This window comes from Patella vulgata, chromosome 5 (genome assembly GCF_932274485.2).
Source record: "Patella vulgata chromosome 5, xgPatVulg1.2, whole genome shotgun sequence".
Lineage (NCBI taxonomy): Eukaryota > Metazoa > Mollusca > Gastropoda > Patellidae > Patella > Patella vulgata.
The window spans coordinates 17,987,387-18,010,317 of record NC_065883.2 but is presented as its reverse complement, the minus strand read 5'-3'; the positions used below and the strand labels follow the sequence as shown (position 1 = coordinate 18,010,317).

The 22,931-nt window shown below is 33.4% G+C and overlaps 2 protein-coding genes across 2 annotated transcripts in view; one reads left to right on the top strand and one right to left on the bottom strand.

Annotated features, from left to right (window-relative positions):
• Positions 1-177: 177 nt before the first annotated feature.
• On the bottom strand, positions 178-7,722 carry LOC126820966 (cyclin-dependent kinase inhibitor 3). The gene is made up of 7 exons (XM_050549195.1): positions 7,552-7,722; positions 6,043-6,098; positions 5,649-5,693; positions 4,484-4,706; positions 3,180-3,211; positions 1,455-1,558; positions 178-353 (listed from the first exon to the last, which is right to left on the bottom strand). Exons 1-7 carry the CDS (start codon positions 7,623-7,625, stop codon positions 267-269), a joined length of 621 nt encoding a protein of 206 aa, XP_050405152.1. The 5' UTR covers positions 7,626-7,722; the 3' UTR covers positions 178-266.
• Positions 7,723-7,970: 248 nt separating this feature from the next.
• Positions 7,971-22,931, top strand: part of LOC126820970 (uncharacterized) — a 57,870-nt gene continuing 42,909 nt past the window's right edge. Inside the window, exons 1-14 of the mRNA XM_050549198.2 lie at positions 7,971-8,089; positions 9,569-9,820; positions 10,538-11,379; positions 12,139-12,338; positions 12,732-12,838; positions 13,057-13,153; positions 13,730-13,796; positions 14,845-14,997; positions 16,105-16,143; positions 16,692-16,730; positions 18,093-18,269; positions 20,311-20,431; positions 21,614-21,719; positions 22,354-22,482. Coding sequence (XP_050405155.1) covers positions 9,576-9,820; positions 10,538-11,379; positions 12,139-12,338; positions 12,732-12,838; positions 13,057-13,153; positions 13,730-13,796; positions 14,845-14,997; positions 16,105-16,143; positions 16,692-16,730; positions 18,093-18,269; positions 20,311-20,431; positions 21,614-21,719; positions 22,354-22,482 — 2,322 coding nt within the window. The 5' untranslated portion in view covers positions 7,971-8,089; positions 9,569-9,575. The remainder of the gene's footprint in view (positions 8,090-9,568; positions 9,821-10,537; positions 11,380-12,138; positions 12,339-12,731; positions 12,839-13,056; positions 13,154-13,729; positions 13,797-14,844; positions 14,998-16,104; positions 16,144-16,691; positions 16,731-18,092; positions 18,270-20,310; positions 20,432-21,613; positions 21,720-22,353; positions 22,483-22,931) is intronic.

Here is a 22,931-nt window from a genome sequence, read left to right as displayed (position 1 = left end):
CTCGTTTTTTCATCTCATCTGAAATACATTGTCCCCTGCGAGGCTCTCTGTCCTACACCAGTGAAGATCCAGATCAACTTTCTCGGCCAGGTTAGTGAGCCAACTTCTAACTCACTGAGCCACTGAGATATATGATCACATTAAATTTAGTTTTAAAATAAAAACAATGACGAATCATTAACAGTTTTGTCCATGCATTTATTTTCTATATATAAAGATAATAATATAAAATTTCTACACAATCCATGTGTATTATATATGAACTATTATCTAGATACAGATCTCTGTTCACTACCTTCTGTTTGTTGGTAGTCTTGTAGCATCTGACGAAAATCATTTACAAAATTAAATTGCTGAAATAAATAAAATTTCTAATATTAATTATTATGAACATTTGATAGGGTTAATTCCACATGTAAAGTATGCTCTATGCACTTTCAACACACATACTGTAAATTAAATATAACATAATATTTAAGCCTGGATTTTAAACACTCAAAAAGAAGGTGCACTTTTGATCAAATTTATCAGATAAATACCGATTTTTGATATCAAAAAATATCAACACAAGTCGATAAAGTAAAAAAACCCGAGGCTCTGCCAAGTTTTTTTTACTTTATCAACGAGTGTTGATATTTTTTTATATCAAAAAAGACGAGTAGGAGATTTTATTTATCACCCAATCCTTTCTTACATGCACAAATAAATCAATATAATTCTTTGCTATAGCTGTCACTTTTACTGAACCTGATAACATTACGGGGTAGTGATGATACATCATTTTTTGAGGGCAATTCAACTATTGCAAAGACCTTTATATTGATCCAGTGTTTCCATCAAGGTCAATTAAATAAAACAAATTCATTTTTAATGAAAAAGAAATTACTTTTAATAAAAAAATGAACTGTTCTTTGAAAATACATAAAAGTAGTTCCTTTATAGAGAGTGAGAGAAATGGGGTTTAACGTCCACTCGACACAAACTAGGTCATTTCGGGACTAACATATGGTTTAATTTTATTTCAATAATTCGCTTGCGCGTAGGGGTCTTTAGCAGTAGGAGGAAACCGGAGGACCCGGAGAAAACCCACGAGATTGGACAGTCGACCCTACTCTTTGTCACGTACAACTGGGGAATCGAAACCCCGCCAGTTAACTCAATGACAGACCGTATGATACAACAGCGCACGCGAGCTAACCATTCGGCCATAACCCCCCCCCTTAGTTCCTTTATAACTGACCAATTAAATTCATGTAAAGCGATATCTCCTATATCAGTAGATTATGAAATTTATCACACAAGCGATATCTACTGTAGAATGTATTACCCTTATTTTATGCGATAAGTGGAGATAATCTATTAAGAAACTGGCCAGGGCAGTGGAATCTTTTATCAATTCTTTATTTCGATGTACTTATTGTTTCCAGAATAAAGCCAGTTAGATTTGTTCTTACCTTGACAGATTGTATAGCCGGTGTCCCTTGTAAATCTCTAACACGTTTAATAGCTTCTTCTGCTTTTATAGTCTCATCTAAATACATCATTAAACATGCAGCAACTAAAGAGAGAGAGAGAGAAATAGGGTTTAACATCCACTAGACACAAACTAGACCATTCTGGGACTAACATATGGTTAAATTTTATTTCATTAATTCACTTGCGCGTAGGTGTCTTTAGCAGTGGGAGGAAACCTGAGAATCCAAAGAAAACCCACGAGGTTGGACAGACGGCCCTACTCCTTGTCCTGTACAAATGTGGAATTGAAACCATGCCATTTGACTCAATGACAGACCTTACAATGCAACGCGCACGCAACCCCCCCTTAGCAACTAAAAGAAAGTAGAAAATACCATAATTTGAAGTTATATCAAGACTTTAACTAGATCATATGTGAAATACTTGAGAGAAGGATTTGGCTTGCTATTATTTCGGTTTTGAACTGTGAAAGTAGTGGTGTAAGCGTGTAGGCAGGATTTCTTTTAGCGCACCATACTAAGTCAGCCCGGCAGTTGTAGCCTAATCATTGCAAATTCATCGGCAGTGGGGGAAATTTTGAGGAATTAGTTCCAGATCTCATATCATCTAAGATCTGGTGAGTGAGCTAGTGCATTACTCACTGAGCCACTGTGGCTCCCAATAGCTTTATGAGAATTATTTGACTACATAATAATAATGTTAAACTGATGGTCACCAATCTGATTAAAACACAGACCCTATTTTGTTTCGTTTTTTATAGTTCAAAATTTTGTTTTACTTGTCTTTACTACACTAGGATCTGTAAGAGTTGTTATATTACCATTGTTTGGTTTGAAGTGAGGGATAAGCCAATGAAACGGTCTGTTACGGCGACTTCTTGGCGTGCCATGCACACAAATGTGGTTAAACCACTAGAAACGTCAACGCTGTTTGATTAATCAATGTATGACATCATAGGGTCAAAAGCCGCACATACGACCCCTGACACGACCTTCGAGTACAACTTGTCAGATCTTCTTGTAGTGTAGGCCATCGAAAGTATAAAAAACGAAACAAAATATAGATCTGTATTTTAATCAGATTGGATGGTCACTGAAATACTTAATTTAATAAAGACCTACAGAAACAAATAGTATTATAAATATTTATATTGGTAACAACAGATTATATGAAATGAAATGGGGTTTAACGTCCTACTGTTCTGCTCCTATACTGGGCTAATGAAGACGGGCATACGCCATACAGTGTGCTATGAGGGAAATTTTGCCCGGGCAGCGGCACTATCGCCTACTCTTAAATCGAATTCCAACTGCCAAGGGATCTTTTACGTGTATTCCAATGTATACACAGGACCTCGGTTTTTCGTCTCATCCGAAGGACTAGACAGCTGTCCTTGTCAGGCCCTCCACTCTGCACCACTGACAAATGGGAAACCACGTCGGAAAATCCAGATGAACTTTCTCGGCCAATGCAGGGATCGAACGCCCAACCTCCAGGCTAGCGAGCCAGCGTCTTAACCACCTAGCCATCGTGGCTCCCAGATTATATGAAACTGTTGGATATTATATAGTTAACAAAGTAGTACAACTGTAAACAATGTTAGTTGTTTGTTTTTATTTTGGGTATATTTATGTCATAAACATTATAAATATAAATCAGTATATATTAGGAAAGTTTACAATCAATGTATTTGTTGTTCTCACCTAAACATGATCTGCCTAATCCACCATAACAACTGGAATAAATATTATAACACTTTATTAATTAAGTATAACTGGATGTTCACAGGCTCAAACTCAAAGGGTTAAGTTTTATAACAGTTTCTTTTCCATATAACCAAAAAATATCATTAAGAATAACAGTAATGTATAAGTAATGTTCATTGTATTACAAAGTCTACTCTGCTATTCAGATTTACTAATATTAACCAAATTGGATACTGTAATTTATTAACAAGTTTCTAAGGTTAGTACAATTTCACTTAAACTAGGTTTAGTCATGGAGTGTTTGAAAATTCAGTCAACCTGACTGGGACAGGTAATTATTTCCCCTTATTTCGCTACATACGGTTGTAGTTCCCTGGTTTATATAGATCTTTTTCCTCCCATTTGTGTGGCAGTTTGAGTGACTTTTTGGTATAGAAATGATGAACCTTGAATTTACATGTTCTGCCAGATTTTGTTAAATATGTACAATTTTGGTCAAAAGTTAAACTGACATGTAATAGAGAAATTACCTAAGAAAAAAATATCACAAAAATCACAACCTATCGATACTTTTGACGTTGCATAAAAAAAATAATTGAGTTATTCAACCCTATTCAAGATTTTTACCTCATGATCGTGTTCTTTGTGGTTAGGGTAAAAAGATTAAGATGACTGGAATATTCAAGCAAGTGTTCTCTAACCAATGAATGGTATGACTTTAACATTACAGTCAATAGGGAGAGAATCTGAGTTATGTCCCTTTTAGCTATTAATATTGAACTAGTGGGTAATGATGAGAAGAGTTCACCTCATAAATGACTGACTAGTACCATTCCAAATTTAAGAATTTGTTAAAAATTTTGAGACTTTATGCTTCGTAAATACGGTTGTTTTGTTGGGGTTTTTTAATTGCCATAAGTAGTTTTTTAAATGTGTGACTCATTTCAAGAAAAAAAAATTCGAGCCATGGGCCAGGGCAGTGGCACCCATACAAACAGATCAAAGTATTGTTTGTGCTATACAAATTCTGTGTTGATTGATTGAAACAGATCTTGTCATTGGACAGGTAAGCCAAAAAAACAGACATTATTTCTTGTTCATTCTTCTTAGTCTTTTCAGACCCATGGACCATGTGGAAAAGGTACAATGTCGTACATTGTTTAAAACTATTTTTTTGTAAATAAAATAAATTTCAAAAGTAACAGAAAATAAATTCCAAGCAAAAAATACTATTTTTGGAACTGGCAGCAACTCAAAACATAAGATTAGGAAATCCTGTCAGGGATGCTTGGAATACTTACTGAACAAGAGATTTCTTCCCATTTAAGATATTGATTTTTAATTCTTCTAACATTTTGATAAGATTAGGTAGTGAAGCTGTTTGACCATCAGGGAATGGATAATGATGAACATTAACATCAAACGTGGAATAATCTTGTAGCAAACTGGTTACCCGATATTTATGTAGTTCACCCTTTGTACATAAACAAAACACTTCTTTTATTCCTTCTTCTTTCATGCATTCTAAACCAAAACAGAAACATGATTAATTACATCTTATCTTTGACTTCATGTAATAATTTTCCGGAGGTAAATAGGATTAAAAAGACAGGGAATCCTTGGTTTACAGTAAACAAAGTTATTGAAAGATACAAGGTACAGAGCTTAATTGGATAGAATTTCAAAATATAAATTAATGTACATTTGAAAACTAGTATCATTACAGGCTGATCAATGGTAACAGATTATACCAACTTGCATTTAAACATATTTCTACATTAAAAATACTTAAAATACAGACGTGGCGTCATCCTTTGATGTTGGCATACCATTATTTCAAACAATGGTAGCGGCAATGTGCCAAGCGTACATTATTTATACTAGTTGAAATTTTGGACCCATGTGACGTATTTCATTGCAAAGCATGTGAGGGTGTCTGTGTTTTAGGTCTCGAACTTACGACATTGCGTAATATATTGAAACAACACTCGGGACTAATGTCCCTTGTGTTGTTTCAATATATTACTTAATATCTCGCTCTCAACCATTAAATTACACATAATGTACATGTAAAGTAACAGCTAAATCTGCATATTCAAGATTTTATTTTTTTTTGGGGGGGGGGGGGCTTCAAATCAGAGATTTATTCACATGACAAGTCAGTCTTCAAATCTCTAGATCATCAGAGGATGGCTGAGATATTGATTGGATGAGAGCATCTGCACCATGTAATTGTTAACATTAAAATTGACGTCAACCAATATAAGGACTAACAAACAAGACTTTTATTATCATGGCAATGGTACTTTGTCTCATCAAAACTTCAAACACCCATAACTTTGCTTAGAATATAGTAATTTGACTGAAATTTTCCATACATATATTCATTTTTCATCATTTATTTTTAAACTATTGAACAACCACCTCTTTGTCTAATTCTTACATAATATGCATCTTTATTCTTACTTAAATCATTGGTAACACTCCTCCATATATCTTTATATCTACATCCTGTTAACAGAAAATCGTCACATAAATTTACACCACAATACTCACATTTTTATATAGACCAAACTATGTAGTAAGAACACAGGTAAATTAACAACATCAATAAAATATAATATCAAACTCAAGTGTCAAGCATCATGAATTGCATGTCACCATTTAATATAATTGTATTACTATATATGGGAGCATCACTAGGAATCACACTGGTTGGATCAGAATTTTTTTTTTTTTTTTTTATGATGTGTAAAAAAGGGTGAAAATGTTCAAATTATGTGACACTTTTATACTTCATGGCTATCTAAATATGTCTCACAGGAAACTTGGAAAAGCATTAGTATAAAAATAATTTAACCTGGTAACGCGGAGATGCCAAGTTTTTCTGTACATCCTTCAAGTTGAAGATCTAACCTGAAGTTAAAAAAAAAAGAAAGATTAATGATCAGTTCGGTGAAGTACAAATTGTTAGAAATCCCTTTGAATTTAAACCCTTTATGATTTATGTCTGAATTTGTCTTTTTTTGTACAATTATGTTTACATTATTTCACTTGATTTGTTATGTGTTTTGTTGCTAATTTTCATCTTCAACAGAATTATCAGTGAAATGAAATTCTACCCTGTGTCTGTTATCGCTCGTTACTTCAGTCAGTTTTATAGAAGGGTAACTTGTATTAGTATTAGTCATTTTTTTGCGTCACTTCCAATTTCTTTAAATGTTCATTTCACATCTAACGATCCGTAGCAATGATCTCTGTGTTAAAATTATATTTGGAATCAATGGAATGTGTTTAACCAATTCTGTCACATATGTAATAATGGCTGACTCCATGTCATCAAAGATTAACACCATTTTCAGTGAAAAATAGAAACATATCATTCTATTTAAAGTCACGTTTTTTTGGGCCCTTTTTGTTGTCCCGTCCTGATGCCTCTCGCATGCCTAAATGTCCCTTTTTTTAAATCAGGTGTTTTTCAATTGAAAATAATAACACAAAATACATAAACTAGTGATTACTTTTAATGTATAAAACAGTGTTTGCTACAAACACTCTTACTTCAGCACAAGCACTATCGACCTTCCAATCAGTGTTAATTTGAATACTGATAACAAATCCAAGAACACTGTGAATAGGTCATTGCTTGTCAATGAATTTGGACCTTTCTGTGAAATATAAATGTTGTACGTGTAGTTTTCAATGAGATCTTAAAAGCATGTAGCCTACGTTGCAAGAAAACAACAATTACAAAAACATAAAAAAACAGGTGTGGGTGGATATCATGGCTAAATTACGAACAGGTTCCTAAAAATGTGACAATCGAAATAACATATTTTTAGTATAACTACCGTCAAAAAATGGCTGAAAACGCATTTCTAGAAATGAAAAAATTTCGGGGGGGGGGGGTGCATGCCCCAAAACCCCTTTAGTAAGTTCGCGGCATCGGCGCTCGATGTATCGAGTCCATTGGGCGCTCATTTTGTCACGCCCTGCAGGCGCTTCGTGCTCAATTTATTTAGCTTTAGTCTGCTCAGAATAATAAATGTCCCAGTTTTATCAATGAATGCTAACCTATCCTGGATCAAAAAAGGAAAAATGGTTCTTTTCAGTCACGCAAATAGCCTATGTACAGGACATCAGTTTTGTGTACCATCCAAAAGACTAGACGCTGCCTTGCTTAAAATTGCAAGGATCTTATTCCTTCATTACTAACAAAGCACATTTGAAAACCACCAGCAATGTTTTAACCGACACATTGACATATCCAGTGAAGATCGAAAACTCAAACTAAAAAGTCGGGAGATTGTCGCTTTAAAAAAGTCAAACAACAGTTTACAAAGACCAAATTTATAAGCTCATAAAATACCATGCTGTTTTAAAAGGTGTCAGATCAACTTCGCCTTCATCATCTGACGAATTGAAACCCGATGCAGAAGACATCTTATAAAATCAAATTGAGAACTTTCGCGTTCAAAAAGCAAAACAAGTTAAAAATTGTAAACATCCGGTTGTTTTACACTTTGCTTTCGAATTTTACCGCTAAATTGTCCAGTCGGTTTTAACGTGTAAGAAAAGGAGCTTGGACAATCAAGTCTACGTAGATAGCTCGCGGGACAAAATATCTAGAATAGTAAATATATCGTGTGAATTTTGATTCGTCATCAATTATACTGTTAATAGTTTAATCATTGATTGATCAATCGTTATCAGCCAATTAGTACCTGTTGTTTTGATTAATGAACTTGATTTCCCATCATACTGTTAGCTTAGAGATCAAAGATGGCGCCTTGAACGGAAGTAAACAAATGAACCCTCACTCACAAGTTAAACTTAAAGCAAGAATAAAAGTCTAAGTAGAAGCGGATGTAATAAGAAGAACTTGCAATATGGTATTGCAATTCCAGGTTAGCTTAATTGTGTCTAGCCATGAAAATTTATTTTACAAAATTAAACTTCTCTGCACGTCTACTTAATATGTAACAGGCATTGCCTGAGTAGGCCTAGAGCGAAGCTGATTATTGTCAAATATAAAACCTTCATAATTAATTTTCTCAAGTGATACAAAAAATGTTAAATAATTTAGTTTTTCAAAAGTGATTTTTATTTAGATTCTAGATCTAAATTTTATACATTAATTTTGTTTTTAAAAAAAGAACAAAGAGGTGTGAGAATTATTTTCATTGACGTAGAAAATATGTGACGTCATTGATAAGACGCGTCATAGAAATAGTTCTCTTGGCATTAGGAAAATTGACAAACAACAAAAAGGTGCCACTGCAGTACTGTTTCCTGCTGACTATCAATAGTGCTAGGTTATTCTAATAAAAGCCCCATATCATTACCCTGTCTGTAGGAAAGAGGACTGGGCCCCCAAATTAGTTTTACAAAAATATGTGTACCATAAATTTAAACATGTCACATTATGTGCCAAATAAATCTGTCTTCCATACTGACAGTGTGTGAGTGTGACGGACAATGATCGGAATACACCCCCTTTTAACTGCTATGCAAGGGCCCCAGTGATATTTTCAGCCAGACTGGGGTCCCATAGAAGCTTAATCAATATCAGGCCCTGGTGGTGTGTAATAAAAAATGGGGTTGATTTAAAAGTACAATGTGCGAAAGATAAAAACGTATAATGAAATATAAGGCTGATATATAACAATCACTTTTACATTCATTTGATGTACATAATGTTAAATAAGCAGTTACAACTATTTGTAATCAGTCAGTAGTCATTAAGTAGATGTCACAAAGGTGTTAAGACCATGACTAATGAATGATATCTATACATTCATGTACATCACCATTGGTTAGGTTTGTGTATTCAAATGGGTATTAGGATTAGCCCACTTTATAACTAGTTACACACATGCTAATAAATCATAATAAATGACTCCTGTATAATTTATAACCACTTTCTATACATACCACTAAACATTATTTATTCAGTACTGGTAATGATCATGATTGACATTAAATTTCTTTAATAGAGGCCTCAGTGAATACCATGTCAATGTGTCATTGCTAAAAAGGTGATATAATTATAACTAAGAAGTCTGGTACTGTTATATTCACATAGTCTGTTATGTATGTGCTATCAAACACCGGTACATCATACTTTTTAAGTATAGGCCCTCAATAACAAATGGACTATTTTTTAAATAGCGATTAACTGACCATGACTATCTGTATGACTATTAATTTTAACAGAAAGTGTAATTTTAACAATTGATAAAATAAAACATAAAATAACACCTTGCAAAAGTCACTACAATTATATAGTATATAGTGTGCCAAAAACTTGCGTACCATGTATCATTTGTAAACAGCCCCTGTCATTCATTGTGGAGATTATGATATTTATTTATATTTATTTACAGATTCAAAATGCCATCAACTATTGTACCCATTCTGAGTACTAGGGAGTTTTCTTTACAGCCAGCTAAAGGATTGAGATATGGTAATTTTGAAGGTGTGGCTCACCTTCCACCTGTGGTACAAGAGACAGAGAGATTGAGTGAACGGAATGTCTCCCAGTTAAACAATCAACAAATTTACAATAAAATATGTGAATGGTTTGATACATGGAAATCATGGCAACAAAAATTAGCACTTTCAGGGATATCGAACAGGTACATATTCTAGTACAATTACGCTTTATATCTTTTATGGACAGATGTATATGTACCATTAATGATATTCAAATCTAGAGATGGTATTAATTAGATTTTATGACAACGTCAAATTGTAGTTTGATACTCTAACATAGGCTTGTAAGTATGTATTATAAATGTATCTTCATGTTTCTCAGAAAATGTAGATACAATAAAATAGTGCCTTATTAAAACCATGGGTCTGGAACTGACTGTGGATGTAAAGTTAAATTAATTACAACAATTAATGATGAAAAAAATTAAAAGTTTTGTTACAGATTCTGCTAGTTATTGTAGACACAAGTCTCATTATCAATATGTTTTTCTGTACTAATAATGATCAGATTCATGTAAACTTAACATATCTTCATTTCATCCACTGCCTAATTGAAACCCAGCACATCTATTTTATTTATTATTGTTTGAAACTCTGTAGGACCACCAGTTCTTGAAAATTGTTTCATTTGCCTTAGAAACTTAAGGAAAATCCATGTCATAAATTTGAGATTTAAATTCTGTTTTGATACTGTGAAATGAAGATAATTACAGAGAACAAAATACAAGCTAGCTGTGCAAAATTTCCGTTATAGTACATGCCTGTCTGTCCATCTTCATTAGCCCACAGGGTTGTTAATCCTTATTTCCTTTTCTTAAAATGTGTTCTTATGATTTGTTTGTGTGTTTTCTATATTTTAGATGTTCAGCTAGGCAACTGGATATTTTGGCAACATCACTTGAACCTGTACGTCACAGAGATTATTTTACGGCTTCAAAACGCATCTATCCTTCTCTTTATGTTAAATCAGATGTCTCAGTTTCCAAAGAAAAACCAAAGAAATCATCATTCAAGAAAAAGAAATCTGTTAATACTAAAAAGAAACCAGATTTAAAATCGTCAATAGAAATAGCTCAAAATTCAAAAGCAGATAATCAAAATCAGAATCAACAAGACTTAGATTCAAATAAAAAGAAAGTGAGCAAGCAGTTGTTTGAAAATAAGAATCAACAAGACTTGGATTCAAAGAAAAAGAAAGTGAGCAAGCAGTCGTTTGAAAAAGAAAACCAGAAAAAAGAATTCAGTTTAGAAAATTATGCCGAAAGTCTAAGTTCAAATATTGTTCAATCGTCTCTAAAAAGTTTGTATCCTTCAGCTTATGGAAATGAAAATAAAACTTTAGAAGCTGATGTTAGCAAAATAGAAAAAGATAAGGTGTCACTGTCAGTGAACAGCTGTGTCATATCTCCAGTTTGTGACATTTCCATAGCTAAGTCCAATTTAAAATCAGATAGTCAATTGTTTAGTCCAGTTCCTTCAGCAGATGGACTTTGTTCTAGTCAGAGAGTGGGTACAGACAGTGGAGTGTCTTTTTCCTTTGAGTTTATGGGACAGACTTTAGAATATAATCCAAGTTCAGCTAAAATCAAGAAAACAGAAGTTGAAGGGAATGCATCTTCTAACAATGGTAGAACTGGAAGCTTCAGCTTTTCACCTGTGGATACCTTGGATTTCTTTGAAAAAGAGAAAGTCAACAAATTAGGTATCGTAATTGTTTTTTTAAGGGTGCCTACCTGCGTGTATCATCAAATATATTACCAGCTTTTTCTAAATAAGACACTTTTTTAATTCTTTATTCCAAGCCTTTATATTGGTGTGTGTCATAGGGATTTATGTTACAATACTAGCCATTTTAAGCAATTGAAAAGTACTTGATCGAAAAGCAAAACTTGTTAGCCACTAAAAATGGCAATTGTTGTTCATTTCTGACCAGCTTTCACAATTTAATGAGATAGAAATAAGTCAATTTTGACGAGAAATATGCGGACATAAAAAAAATTGACAAATTATTTTTGTACCTGGTACTTGTTTTGTGCCATACCTGAAATAGTGGCCATTCAGCCAGAGTAGCTAATACTGTACTTGAAATTAAATCTAATAGGACATATTTAAATATTTTTTTTTATTAGAGAGTATTATTTATCTAAGACAATTAAGATGTTCATCATACTTCTTATTCAATAAACATATCACTTAATTTGCTTTTTTGTAGCAATCTCAAAACCTTCCAGAAGAGGCATTTTTTATAACTGTTACGCATCTCTAGTAATTGTGATACTTCATTTTAACGTCTTACTTTTTTCTGTACTAACCAGATGAAGATCGAAAAATTATATAAGCTTACCAAAAATTTACATTTCATTTCATTTAGTGTAAAAATTTAAGAATATTCCTAGAATTGTGTAATAAATTTTTTCATAAGTTCTAGATTCTGATCTTCATGTATGTTTTAATTTTATAGGTAAATTACAGAGAGAAATAAGCGATATGGCTCTACCATTATCTATTACAACAACAGATGAATTACCAGTTACCTTGCCTAAGTTCTACAAGCATATTAAATTCTGGCCAGTCACCCCTTCGGAGGGTAAACATTTTCTGAAAGCTAAGCGTCTAGAACTTGTCGATAACTTTAAAGATCAGCTGTGTCATGTATGGATGGTAAGTTGTTTGAATAATTCAATATTTTATAAGTTTAAGATATTACTTTTGTGCAATGAAATGTTGTTAATACAATATATCTTAAACGTATATTTCTTGTAAGTGAATTTAGATGTTATTGAGTCATGACCACATGACAAATCAACTTCATAATTTCCAAGGTGGCTGTGTATAGTTGTTCAGATGGGACAAAAACCTGAGGTCTGTGTACACATTGGTGTGCACGTAAAAGAATCGCTGTAATTTGCTTTCCTTGCAAAATTTTACTCATAGCACGCTGTCCGTCTTCATTAGCCTGGATGGAGCAGAAAAGTAGGACGTTAAAGCCCATTACATTTCATATAATTCAGTGATATAAATTTTGAATCTTTCTTTTAATACTGTGTTATATAGTGGATGCAGGATTGGGAAGACTTTGAGAAGATTGGGTTATTAAAAGCCATAATGAAAATCTCTACACCAATGATATTGAGTGACTTTCTAGATCATATCCACCAAAGGTAAGGTTATATATACTTAATATCTGGAGAGGGGGTCAACAAAGGCCTAGTCTGTTCCTGAATCCAATTTCAAATGAAATAAAATATTGTTTCTTAAAAAAAGTTATCAGATTATCTTAGAAATACTTCAGTTAATCAGGATGGTTGTTTTTTTAATTAAAAAGAGGTTTTTTTTCTTGAACGATAGGTAAATTCTTGGTTGTTATTTCTATTTTTAGATTAGAAGATGAGAAAGATATAAATAGATTATGTGATAAATTATTATTGAATGTTTTCTCCTTTTTACCACCTCGTGATATTTGTAGAACCTCCCAGGTAGGAATGTTATTGTTATATACTATATGAGTTATAGTCTGTATGTATTTATTAATATATACCACAACTCAGATATCATGTAGTGTTTTAGCAGGAGATTCTGTATTTAATGTTTAATTTCAAACCATTGTTGACAAATTGTTAAAATTTGTTAAGTCATCAAAAACTATTGTTGTGTAGTTCAAAATGGTCTGTCTAGATTAGATACTGAGTGTTTATTTTCACAAAAGGTGTTGTTAAGTAATTAACAGACTAATTAATTACTCAACACCACTTGCGAAGGTAAACAGTTGTAAAACTTGAGTTTATGATAATTAAGTAGTGATTCCAATGTTTCAGACAGCTTATTTGGAATTTGATAAACCAGTAAGAGTAGGCTATAGTGCCGCTGTCAGGGCAAAATTCCCTCATAAAACACACTGTATGGTGAATACCTGTCTCAGTTAGCCCTGTTTCATTAGTTCTAATATAACCAGAGCTAGTCAAATGTGTTATCAATATAGTTATGCATTCTGTGTTTTCATGTAATTGTTATGTATTGATTCATTATTTGAGATTTTTTTTTATCAAATATAGGTTTGTAGAAGATGGAGATATCTATGTACATCAGAGGACCTCTGGATGTTCAAATGCCTAGAAATGGGTATGTCAAATGTACAATGTAGTTATTACCCAAATCGATAGAATATCTTTCATTATCCTTTTATTATCTTTTCTGATCAATAATTTATGTCCATAATGTTTAAATATTTCTACCATATCATCAAATAATACATTGAAACAATTGTCAAATAAAGCTTAACAAATATTATTGAAAGGACAAGAAGTATACAATGTTTAAATTAGTAGTACATATTGAAGACACCATGGTAATTAGTACTATGATATATATATATATTGAAGACACCGTGGAAATTAGTGCATACATCATGGTTATCAGTACATAATAAATGTAACACATATTGAAGACACTATTGTAATTAGTGCATATAATACGCTCGTATATTTTGAAGACACTATGGTAATATTAATAAGGACATATTGAAGACACTGTATAATAATTATTACATATAATATATATTGATGACACTATGATAAGGATTATATGTTGAAGATAATATCATAATAAGTACATGTTTAAGACACAGATAATTAGTACATGTCGTATTCATTGAAGATATTTTGATAATTAGTCCATGTACTAGTAGACACTATGAAAATTAGTATAAGTAGTACCCATTGAAGACAGAATGATAGTTAAGATATGTAGTACACATCGTACACGAGAGAGCGGAATGGGGTATAACATCCACTTGACACAAACTAGGTAATTTCGGGATTAACATATGGTTCAATTTTTTTTTTATTTCAATAATTCGCTTGCGCATAGGGGTCTTTGGCAGTGGGAGGAAACCAGAGGACCCAGGGAGAAAACCCACGAGGTTGGACAGGCGACCCCACGGCAGTTGACTCAATGACAGACCTTATGATACAACGTGCACGCGCTAACCATTCAGCCCTTCAACACACACACGCACACTCACACCCACATTGGATCCGCTGTGGAAGTTATGGTCATAGGAAGGAATGGAATACTAATAACAGCTGCCCTGTTCAAATAATACATGATCTGAATTAATGGATACTATATTCTGAACACTGTTTTATTTTATTGTATGTGTTTATTTTAGGAGAAGAGGAAGGTATCCGTAATATACCTAATCTGGTATTGGAAACTAACTCTAAGAGTATGCTAGTTGATTGGAAACTAGCTTATCAAGAGCTCTATCATTTAGTACTTATAATGAAGGATAGTCTGTTAAACCAAACAAATCTTCCAAAAGGTAACTAATTACTTGGCTGCAATACTATTGTGTATATATTGATTGTACATGAAACTTAGGTAATAATATCATACAAATCTGTCGGAAATGAGTTGAGGCTTTGTCGGTCACACACAGGCGTACGTTACCCACGCAGTGACACATCCATTGGACACGGACTTTGAATTATATTTATTACCTGTACAAATCCTCACTATTTCAGACTAAAAGGCAAATATAGACTATCAAACCATACATAATAAAAATAAGCATATTGGTCTAAATATTATTAAAATTGTTTAATCCTATCACCAACTAAAGCTCTATTAAACATACATTATGCAAGAGCTACATCTGCCTGTTGCAGGTCTTTCTTTAGGCCTTAAATGTTATCTAAACTATTAATTAAACATTTATTAACATGCCAAAACCATAATCAACTCTCGATGCCATCTGACAGGTCCGATTGTCAACAGATTTGAATCCGATCTGCGGTTCAACTGCTGTGGATGATTAACCATAAAAATGGATGATCAAAACTTTGTTTATTATCGTAACAACGTTAACAGTGACAATTGAGACCACAGTGTTATTCAAATGAGTGTTTTTCAGTTCAAAGTGAAGTAATTTAATTGAAATTTTTAGCATATTCCCTTTACATTAACTATTTTTTAATATTCTTCCTTAATGCTGCTTTAACTTTTAATGGATTTCACACATGTCTTATCTGTTTCTATCAATTGGTAAGTGTAAATTATTATTATATAAAGCACTCTTTAACCCTTATCTTAGTTACATTTAACTAAGGAAAGTGATTAGTGGCCTTCTGGCGCATTGGGACTTTAATCTGACAAACCGTGAAAAGATTGCCTCTGTGGACTTTTGTATGATTATTATTGTTTGACAAAAATAAGAGCGTCTCACTCACAGAAAGTCACAATGTTCTGTTTTAGAAAATGCCTTGCAGGATTTCTACCTAGGCAAATGGTACCGAAATGGGAACTCAAGTTACTTGCTGGTGCTATTTATTATTCAAACAAAATATTTTAATCAGATTTAGTTACTGTATGATATTTTTTCTTTTTCAGAATATATTGTATAATTTAGTTATATTGTTATTTATTTCAGTAGATATCATGCAAGATATAATACACACTGTTGAACAAGGTAAGAATACATTACATGTACCGGTACTACATATATCTGATGTAATTTACAAGTATTCCACTTTAATTTTCAAAATTTATTATAATGACTAGAAATATTATAAATATTTGACATTTTAATTAATTAGTATCTGTAGCCATTCTTCAGTGAAAAATGTATTATAATGGCTAGAAAAAACAATAATATTTGACATTATTCATTTTTCATTGAATTATGATAATATCATATTATTTAAACAATAATATTTGACATAATTCATTGTTCATTGAATTATGATAATATCATATTATTTAATATTTGAATTGATATATCTGTAATCTTTAATCATATTTAATATTTTCATAAAAGTATGTTTAGTTGTTGTTCATTGTATTGTGATAATATCATATTTAACATTTGAAGTAATATATCTGTAATCTTTATGAAATTTATGAATATCTTTATGAAATTTATGAATATCTTTAGTGAAAGATGTTTTTTTTTTAAATGATTTACACACCTACATGTATCTAATGAGAGAGTATAAAAATAAATTGTATTTGTTTCAGTTGAAGCAAGGCCAGTTAAACGTAGACATAGTATGATGAGTAAGTAACCAATATATCATACATTCTTTCATTATTCAAAAGTACCAAAGAAGAGTGAAGATTCCCTGGTTGTTGTAGAAAAGAAAAAAAATCCTCCAAAAATATTTCATAGACAGTAATCCAGAAACAACAAACTTGTCAAGACTGTAATGACCAGTTGATAAGAGCTGTCCTAAACATGTCCTGGATTAAAACAATATTAATGGTTTTCCTGTCTAACTTTTTTTTTCGGGCTCTCTCCAACTGTTTCTCACTTTTACTACATAGACCTGCATGATTACTGAAATAAGGATATATGAAATAACTGACTGTGTCCTTTGGTGCATGCAAATGTATGCCCCCCACCTCCTCCCTATTAATTATTAGTATATGTTAAGTATAGGATATTAACCTACCCGAGGTTGATATGGTAGAGAACGCTTGGGCTCTCCGAGGGAGAGTAGGTTTATATCCGACATATACAACGCCATTTCACCCTTAAATTTAATGGGCTCTTCCATTAAAAGGCAACAACGATTGGATAATTGCTCGATAGTTTCCGCCAAATAGCGAAAATTACCGAAGTAATCACGTGCAATTACGTGCATGTTTTTGTTTATACGTCGCCATTTTGGACTATTGAATTGAAAGAAAAAACAAAATTGATAATGATACGAAGTCAGGCAAATAATCAGTCCTTTTTAGCCAACATATTGACGATGGAATAGATATGAATGCAAATATCGACGAGGATCTATCCAAAGCCTGCAGAAAATTTGGACCAAAAGGCATTCTTTTCCAAGAATTCTGACAGTGAACCATGATTGAAGGTTTTCGGTTTGTTCAGAGAAGGATTTGACCGACTGTTTTAAGTGGACTGTACCCAAAAATACTTTACAAAGGAACTCTTGGGCGATAAATACTTTCAATTCTTGTAGTGTGTGGAGAAATAATCGCAATGTGGACGAAAAGAAAATTCTGAAAGATGTCTTAGACATGGATAACCGATCTAAATACATGTATGTTGATAAGTACGCCGTCTATTTCGGTCCTGAATGTTAGAAACTGTAGCATAACAAATTTTAATTGTCAAAAGAATAAAAATTTATTTCCGTGTTTTTTTGTATTATTTCGATCATCTACATCATCAGCGGTTGATATGAGCCGAATATATTGACCTGAAATGACATCATTAGCGGTTGATATGAAATATCAACCTGTCATGACATCATCAGCGGTTGATATGAACGAATATATCAACCTATGATGATGTCATGACAGGTTGTTATGAGATATAACTGCTATGGACATCAAAGTAAAAACTACCGCCAGTTGTATATACATAGAATAACACCCTCTCTGTTTTGGTTTTCCTATTGCCAGCTGAATTAAAACTTCGCAGAGGAACATTATCTCGAATACGCAGGCAAGAAGAGCTAACTAAGCTACTTGGAAGAATCAGAATACATGAAGATGACAGTGGTGATGAAAGCATGTCAGAAGAAGATCTAGAACCATTTATGAATGAGTACACCATTTTACCTCCCATAGATGATACAAGTAAGAACACCACGACTTCTGTTGTTTTTTTTTTTAAATATATCTAATGGTAAGCCATGTCCACATTTCATTGTGCACTAGCAAATGCAACGTTCAATTAGCTATCATACGTCATCACAAAACAAAGTTTGATAATAAAATATGCTCAATACCAGCTTGGAAAAACAAACATTGCAATGCTAAAGAGAGACAGATGAATGACATATTAAAACAATTTGCTTAGTCTCATTATTTAATTGTATGGGGGGGGGGATGGTCACATGGTTAGCACGTGCGCACTGTATCGTAAGGTCTGTCATTGAGTCAATTGGTGTGGTTTCGATTCCCGGTTGTAATTGACAAGGAGTTGGGTTGCCTGTCCAACCATGTGGGTTTTCTCCGGTGTCTCCGGTTTCCTCCCACTGCTAAAGACCCCTACGTGCAAGCAAATTATTGAAAAAAATTGAACTATATGTTAGTCCCGAAATGACCTAGTTTGTGTCCAGTGGATGTTAAAACACTCTCTCTCTCTCTCTCTCTCTCTCTCTCTCTCTCTCTCTCTCTCATTGTTTAATATACAGGTCACAATTCTATGGAATTCAATTACTGCTATTACTGAGCAATGTTAGTAGTTATGACTAGTAGGGCTGCAACGATTCACAACTACCTCGATTCGGTTTGATTATCGATTTTAACCATTCGATTCGATTATTTTCGATTCGATTATCAGCTACAATAACCAGTAATTTTTCCTGTATATAATTCATTAAAAACAATAAAAACACAAGACTAAAATTCTCTTGAACACTTTTATTGGTTTGACAGGTTTGTTGTGTTTCCTGTTTTATGGGATATGTCAGTGTAGCATACTCTACAAGTTGCCACATCTTTAGAGTTTTTTCTTACACCAAAATGATCCCAAACTTTAGATTTCAAATTACCAGGTGGTCGACAAAGTACGTCGTCTGCCATAATTTTACCTTCCAGTGTTTACTTGACTCCGGGTAATAATCGCTAAACACGAAAATATCCGAAGATAATGACCGGAATTATCAGCTAATGAGATCGTTTAGAATGTACATAACTATTATCGAAAGGAACATTCGGTACGTCACCAATTTTAAATAAATAAACTTTCGTCAGCATACGGAAATTGTTTTAAAGGGAGGTTACTCTGTTTTAGTTATGTTTTCGAGTGACATTCGTGTTTTGTTAACGTAAATTAAAAGTTACGTAAAAACAAAGTTTTTTTTTTAAATTTTAAGTGGACTTAATTGCTACAGGTCTTTCATTTTTTTTCATATGGTAAGGTGTACGTTGTTTTTATTTGAAATTTAATTTGCAATTAAACCGAATCGAAATTTGAACGTTGTAGATTGTGGATCGAACCGAGACGGCTAGTGTCGGTTATCGGTGCACCGAACTGAATCGTTGCAGCTCTAATGACTAGGTTCTCTAGTCTTTCTGATTTTTTGGTGTGGCCTTGAATCCTTGACAAAATTTTCAGAAAAAATTTATATTTTTAATCAAAATATATTCATGTTTTCGTTTTATATTTCTGAATAACGTATATGACCTTGGTATTATGAAAAAAGTGATAATTATACAAAAGCTAAATTTAGAAACTTATGAAGTTAGATACAAAAAATTCTGATGAATGTAGTTCCATCTATTAATACTCTCTCTCTCTCTCTCTCTCTCTCTCTCTCTCTCTCTTTTTGCATGGACATTTTTATTGACATTTTGGTATTGAATTGAAAAAGAGGGTTTGCATTGAGTTACATATTTATAGTATAGGCCTACTACTTCAAGTTTCTCAGAATTTTACTGTTCAACCTCGTACAAACTTTGGAACAAATACATGGCCAGTTGTTGCTTTGTCTGTGGTGGAAAGTGTTCAGTCCAATGGAAATTTGGGCTAAAGTTGGAGCCAGGCAAGGAGAACAGAATTAACATTAAAATTTGGAAACTAATGGTGGCTTGTATCCACATGTAAAAAGAGAGTAGTGTCCCCTTACTCTAACTTCTTAAGGACAGTTAAATATATGTCTTGTTTTTGTAGATAAAAGTTTTGACTGGTGTAACTCATCCCGAAGATCGCGTAGAAGAACTGTACGGACTAGTTTACATGACATACCTATAGATACTGAACGCCAGAATACAAATACGACAGAAGAAGAGAGGTGAGTCATAGATGCTTAACATTTAATAAGTTTTAAAAATAACCTTATAACTAATAAATCAGAAATTTGTATACCCATATAAACTAAGCTATTTATGTATGTTTTTATTTGTAATTGTGAAACATCACATTTTAAAGAGCCTTAACATAGAAAAACATGGCCAAAATAAATACCTGTGTTTTCGGTTACTTGACCAATATCATTCGGTTCGGCAGGTTGGATTATCTTCTCTTTATTTCAACAATGCATTTTAATTTAAATGGGAGCCACAGTGGCTCAGTGAGAAAGGTCCTAGCTCACTGCTTTAGACCCCTACGCACAAGCAAATTATTGAAATAAAATTGAACCATATGTTAGTCCTGAAATGACCCAGTTTGTGTCATGTGGATGTTAATCTCTTCCCCTCTATCTCTCTCTCTCTCTAACCAGGAGGTTCAGAGTTCTATCCCTATCCCAGTGTTGACAGAGAAAGCTCCCCAGGATTTTCCAGCATAAATTCCCTTTTTCAGGGGTGCAGGAAAGAGGGCCCGATAAGGAACAGTGTCTAGTCCTTTGGTTGTGATGGAAAACAGAACCCATAACAGTTGAAATACATTTCCTGTCCAGAAATTTCCAGACTATCTTCATTAGTCTGGTTGGTGCAGGGGGACGGATGGCTGAATGGTTAGCACGTGCGCGCTCTACCATAAAGTCTGTCATTGAGTCAACTGGCGTGGTTTCGAATCCCCGGTTGTACGTGGCAAGGAGTAGGGTCGCCTGTCCAACCTCGTGGGTTTTCTCCGGGTCCTCCGGTTTCCTCCCACTGCTAAAGACCCCTACGCGCAAGCGAATTATTGAAATAAAATTCAACCATATGTTAGTCCCGAAATGACCTAGTTTGTGTCGAGTGGACGTTAAACCCCATTTCTCTCTCTCTCTCTCTCCCTCTCTCTCTGGTTGGTGCACAAAAGTAGGAAATAAATCACATTTAATTCATTCATTCTTCTTTAATCAACAATCATTCTTGATTGATGTACAGTACCATTAATACATGTATTGTATATATTTTGTTTTGATGTACAAATAATAAATGCTATTTATATCTCAAGTCTTTTTGTTGTTGTTTTTTTTATATACTTAAATCAACAAACAGTTGGATGAGATATTGTTAAAAGATAAATGATGATGTTGTTTATATTATAGATCTTCAAAGTATGAAAGAAGTATAATAAGAAATGAAGAACCTGTAGAAGACGACGATAAGGCATTAGATATTAGGCCACGCCTTGTACAGACAGTTGATTTATTGGTAAGCATGCCTTTTTGAATCACAAGTAGTCTATTTTGAAGAAAATATATATTATATATGGAAATAAGGAAATGTGAATATATGGCAGATATCTATTCCTGTCAGTACATGAGTACTTAAAAAGCAATTGTTTCAATCCGAACTGGGCTAATGAAGATGGCCATACACCATACAGTGTGCTATGAGGGAAATTTTGCCCTGACAGCGGCACTTCGGCCTACTCTTATATCAAATTCCAATTGTCAAGGGATCTTTTACGCAACGGCAATGTGTACACCAGACCTCGGTTTCTCGTCCCATCCGAACTCCTAGACAACTGTCCTTGTCAGGCCCTTCGTCATGCATCACCGTAACCCCTGTTTCAAACAGTTTTGCCAGCCCTGACCAATGGACTGATAGATTTGTTAGCCTGAAAATTGATGTGCCATGAAATAGGTATAAAACATCATGGATTAAGAAAAATAAATCTATGATTTTTTATAAACATTTAAAAATTAATTTATATACTGAGATAATAGTCAATGATGGATAATGATGATGATGATGATGATGTATCAAATATGTCTGTTCCTTGCTAAGCTGAAGTAATCCAAATATTTTATAAATTAAATTTTCTGAAATGTTCATTTTCAAGGGTAAAACTAAAGCATCTAGAAATCTTGAATGGAAGAAGAAAGGAGAAAAGGAAGATGAGAGTCTAGATATAAACAAGAAGAGCTATGCTGGAAGTGTTAAAAGTGTTCTTAGAGTACGCAAATTACAGGTAAAACATATTATTTCATTTCCATTGGTTGTTGTTGTAGTTGGCATAGCTTAATCATGTCTTTCTGTGCTTTGAAAACAATTTTAAAGAGAAAAATCCTATTGACAAAGAGAGCAACATACCCCTATATATTTTGAAAATTTCAGATTGGTCTTTGTCTTGTTTTGATTGAATATTATGTTGGTTAAACTTTCTATCAATGAATTAAAGTTGGCAGGCCTGATTGTTTATTGATCATATAGGATCAAATGCTAATAACATGTCTACATACAGCTAGGAATGCCCCCCCCCCCCCCCTCCATTAAACAGGATGAAAGACCTGACCAGGAAAAGCATCTAGTCCTTCTGATGGTGGGAGCCACGGTGGCTAGGTGGTTAAGACGCTGGCTCTCTAGCCTGGAGGTTGTGTGTTCGATCCCTGCATTGGCCGAGAAAGTTCATCTGGATTT